At 17.9% G+C, this 4,277-nt stretch overlaps 1 protein-coding gene across 1 annotated transcript, besides 2 other annotated features; it reads right to left on the reverse strand. All coding sequences in view use genetic code 6, as the record gives it.

Moving 5' to 3' along the window:
* The first annotated feature begins 297 nt into the window (after window positions 1-297).
* Window positions 298-399: a microsatellite.
* Window positions 400-1,377: 978 nt separating this feature from the next.
* Window positions 1,378-1,418: a microsatellite.
* An 8-nt stretch (window positions 1,419-1,426) lies between these two features.
* Window positions 1,427-3,221, reverse strand: IMG5_115220 (hypothetical protein; the record flags this gene model as incomplete). Its single annotated transcript, XM_004034674.1, has 2 exons — window positions 1,427-1,991; window positions 2,038-3,221. 2 exons carry the CDS (start codon window positions 3,219-3,221, stop codon window positions 1,427-1,429), a joined length of 1,749 nt encoding a protein of 582 aa, XP_004034722.1.
* Window positions 3,222-4,277: the final 1,056 nt, after the last annotated feature.

Raw genomic sequence — 4,277 nt, forward strand, 5'->3', positions numbered from 1 at the left:
TTAAATTTTATCCAAACTAACCGATTTAGGAAAACCATTTCGATTTATCAAAAATAAAATAAGAGATACCAATATAAAACTTTGCAATAAATTCGAATTTTAATTAAAATTCTTTTAATCAATAATCGTTAAAAACTTCAGAACTATAGCCTATAACAAATGAAGAAATTTACCCTTTTAATAATTAGTAAACACAATATTAATCCTTTAGAAATTAATCAATTACATTACAGACTTTTAGCAATTAATTGAGTATGTAATAGCCTTCTAATGATTAATCAATATATTAATAAGTATATGATAATACTAACATATAAAAATAAAGCTTATAATAAATGCATAACGATGATAATAGTAACATATAAAAATAAAGTTTATAATAAATAAATAATAATGATATTTCATATGATAAAAAAAATTTAGATTATAAATAATATATGTCGTAATCTTTAGTTTTTTCTTTAGAAAATAATCTATATGAGTCAAATACCAAAACAAATTAATATTAAGTTAATTTTTAGTTATTGAATATTGAACCTTATTAGCCTATAACATTGAGTTAAGAATAAGAAAATAAATTTTAAACTGAAAATTAAATTAATAATGATTCTTATCATAATTATAACACTCCACTAATAAAAATATAGAATAATTTTACAGATTCTACAGATTCTACATATTTTTCTGTTCCTAATAATAACTATCTAAATTAAAATTTAAGCTTTAGTGGCGATACATAATATACGCTTAGTAAATCTCAAAGTTTTACTAATAAAAATGACTAAATAAATCAAAACTTAGAATAATATTCGAAAAGTTTTACACCGAAAGATTAATATAATGATAACCTTAAATTTGGTTTCAATTATTAAAGTAATAATGATTATTAATTTAATCCATAATAATTATCATATTAATAGTAAAATATTTAAGATTAAAAAAATGTTTTTATAAATAATTAATTATTATAAAAATAAAAAAAACTTGTAAAAGACCCTTAAATAGAGCTTCTTTTAAACAAATATTCTAAACACAAATAAGATTAAGCAGAATAAATTTAAATAAATAACGATGCATTAAAAAGAATTGAAACACATAAAGTCATAAGTTAATAAATTATAAACGATAAATAAAATCCAATTTTATTATATGTTCCTCAAAATTATAAAAATATAGATTATGATTGAAAAAAAATTATATATAAAAATATAAAATGATTAAATGTTTTAATTTATTTTATTAATAAAATAAAAAAAAAATTAATATATTGTTTGTTTTAATTATTTTAAATATTTTTATTTAATATAGCTTTCAATTTAAATCTTATATTTCTAGAGAATAATTATCATTATTAAAATTTGTACTTATATTGCTTTCATTAAAAGTTAATTTATTATTAAAACTTTAATTTTATTATTCTTTTAATTCATCCAAAGCCTTTTTTCTCATTTCTAGTTCCACTTCTTAATAAGAAATATCTTCTTAATTTATTTTTTTTAATGATAATCCGTCTTTTTGATTATTATCTTTATAATATTTTGATTTTGTCCACGCATAAAATTTATTAATTTAAAACATAAAAACAATTAAAAGCATTCCAAAAATAAATACAAAGACAACAATTCTCAATAAATATCTAATTAATAATACAATAATAATTTAATTAAAAATATAAATATAGGGCTAACTTAATAAATGAGGGAGTTTAATAAAACTCTTCTTTCCAAAAAGTATTATCAGCAGCAGGTAAAAACCCAACTTATTTATTATCAGAATCAAAAATGGTGTAATGCTTTTTGAGGAATGGTTCGCCAAGTATAACATTATTAGTTTAAGATAATTAAACATTAAAAATGCAATCTTATAATTCAAAATTTTCATTTTCTGAAGTATCTAAACTGCATTCTTTTATTAATTCTAAAAAGTTTAATTTTAACTAAACATCATTATCAAAATTTATAGCAAGTATTCCTTTGTGTACTAGATTTATACTTATATAATATTTTTATTTTAAACAAAATATAAATAATAAAATACTCAAATTATCTGCAATAAACCACATATAAATTTTAATCTACAACTTTGCAATTCGCCTTACTTATTCTGCTAAGAATCTTTACAAAGCTTATAAATTCTTGTAAAGGAAGTGCAATTAAACTTGTACTTAAAGTAATAATAGCTTATTTTTTTGCAAAAAAGATGCTATTATTATTTACCTATTGATTATTCCAATCACTCTCAGATTATATAATTTCCATACTTTTTAAAGGTAAAGCCCAATAATATTGAGATTCATCATTAAGAGGTACAAAATGTGCATTTTAAACTTTTTTATGTGAATATTTGTAATTAATACCTCCAATTGTAAGTGCATAATCGGGGAAATAATATCCTATTTCATTAATATAAATTCCAAAGACTTTTTTATTTTTTTTCTCGAAAGAATTTTAATCTTCATCGTCATCTGTAACATTAATTAGTGCTTATAAAAAATCAGTATTCGGTTCTATTTTTTTCTATTCTTTTTAAACATTAGACACGCCAAGCGCAATTGCCCCATCAGCAGTGAAATTTTAATAATTAACCATTTTAGAAACTGCAACTAATTTGAAATTTGGTAAAGTAGTAATATCCTAATATTTTTAATATTCGTCTTCTAATAAATATTCTTCAAAATATCTAAATAAACTCTTATTTTTTTCAGGTTCATAAGACATAAAAGAAAAGTTACTCTCTATATACTCTCCATATACAGACTAAATATTAGATGAAATTTATGCCTTCTTATTTTTCCTATATGCGTTTGTGACTACAAAATCAGTCTGACTTTAGTCAAATAAACAATTTTAAAAGCATTTTTATTCTTCTTTTTATTATATGCAATGAGTACATTAATGACTCTTTATCCATGTCCAAGGAGAATTAAGATCTAATGCTAATGCAGCTATTTAGTAATTAAAATTTATATCACCAATTAATACTTCTATATTATATGAAAGGTCTTTAAAATAACAAAGTTAAGTTGATATGGTTGTATTATGTGAAAATTATAGAATATCTTGAGGACAAGGATTCTTTTTTATATATTCAGATAATTGCTTGTTAGATATTACTTAGTATATGTTTATTTTATATTGTTATTGATTTCTTATTAAAGATAATTCTTCATAACATAAAAATTATATAAGAAATACAAATAGAAAGAATATCTTAATTTACATTTTCTTTTTTTTAAAAATTAATATATATTGTTTTTTTAATTTTGTATTTTAAAATTTTTTTTATTGAACTGTTTTTGAAAAAATATATTTTTTTAATAACAAAAGAAATGAAAGAAAAAAAATAGTTAAAGATGTCATTTAAGTGAAATTTAACTAATTTTTAATATATAAAGTTTTATTTATTTAATATAAAAACAAAAAAAATTAATAATAAATAAAAACTTATTAAATATATTTTAAATTAGAAAAAAATTTAAAAAAATCAATTTTTTTTTTTAAAAATAAAATGATTAATTTTTTTTAAATTACTATAATTATTATCATAAAAAATAATATATATATATAAATAATTAATTAAATTGATAAATAATATAATATTAGATACTTTAAAAATAAATTACTATATAAATATTATAATACTTATAACTATAAATGATTTTAAAATAATAATAAATATTATATTATATCAAAGAAAGTAATAATAGCATACATTAGGTTTTTACTAAAGTAGTAAATAATTTTTTAAAATCATTTTGAAACTATTAAAAAAAAATTAGAAATGAAAATATTAGTTTTAATATATTAAAATGATTAATTATTTTTAGAAAATTAATTTATAAAATATAATATAAAGGATATTTAAATAAGTAGTTACCAAACTTTAAATGAAGAAAAGATATTGAAAATTTGGATTGATTTATGATTTAAAATTATAAAAGCTATTAAACTTAAATGTGTCAGAAATATAATAGTAAATTGACTAAAGATGCTAAAAATTGTCGAAAAATTAATTCTATTTAAAGAAAGTAAATAATTAGTTAATAAAAATAAATAATTTATCAGCTTAATAATCACTAAATATAATAGATATAATAAAATCATACATTTGAAACTTTTCATATGAAAAAGCATCAGTCAATTAGTATTAAATTTAAATAGATTTCAACATTTTAGAAATCACAGAAAAAGTTTAACATTTTCATAAGAATAAAAAATATATATATAAAATAGAAATTAAAAAAACTGAAGAAAAAAAAAACAATATATAAACATAAG

The sequence above is a fragment of the Ichthyophthirius multifiliis genome (genome assembly GCF_000220395.1).
Source record: "Ichthyophthirius multifiliis unplaced genomic scaffold scaff_1120509250938, whole genome shotgun sequence".
In the NCBI taxonomy this organism is placed as follows: domain Eukaryota; phylum Ciliophora; class Oligohymenophorea; order Hymenostomatida; genus Ichthyophthirius; species Ichthyophthirius multifiliis.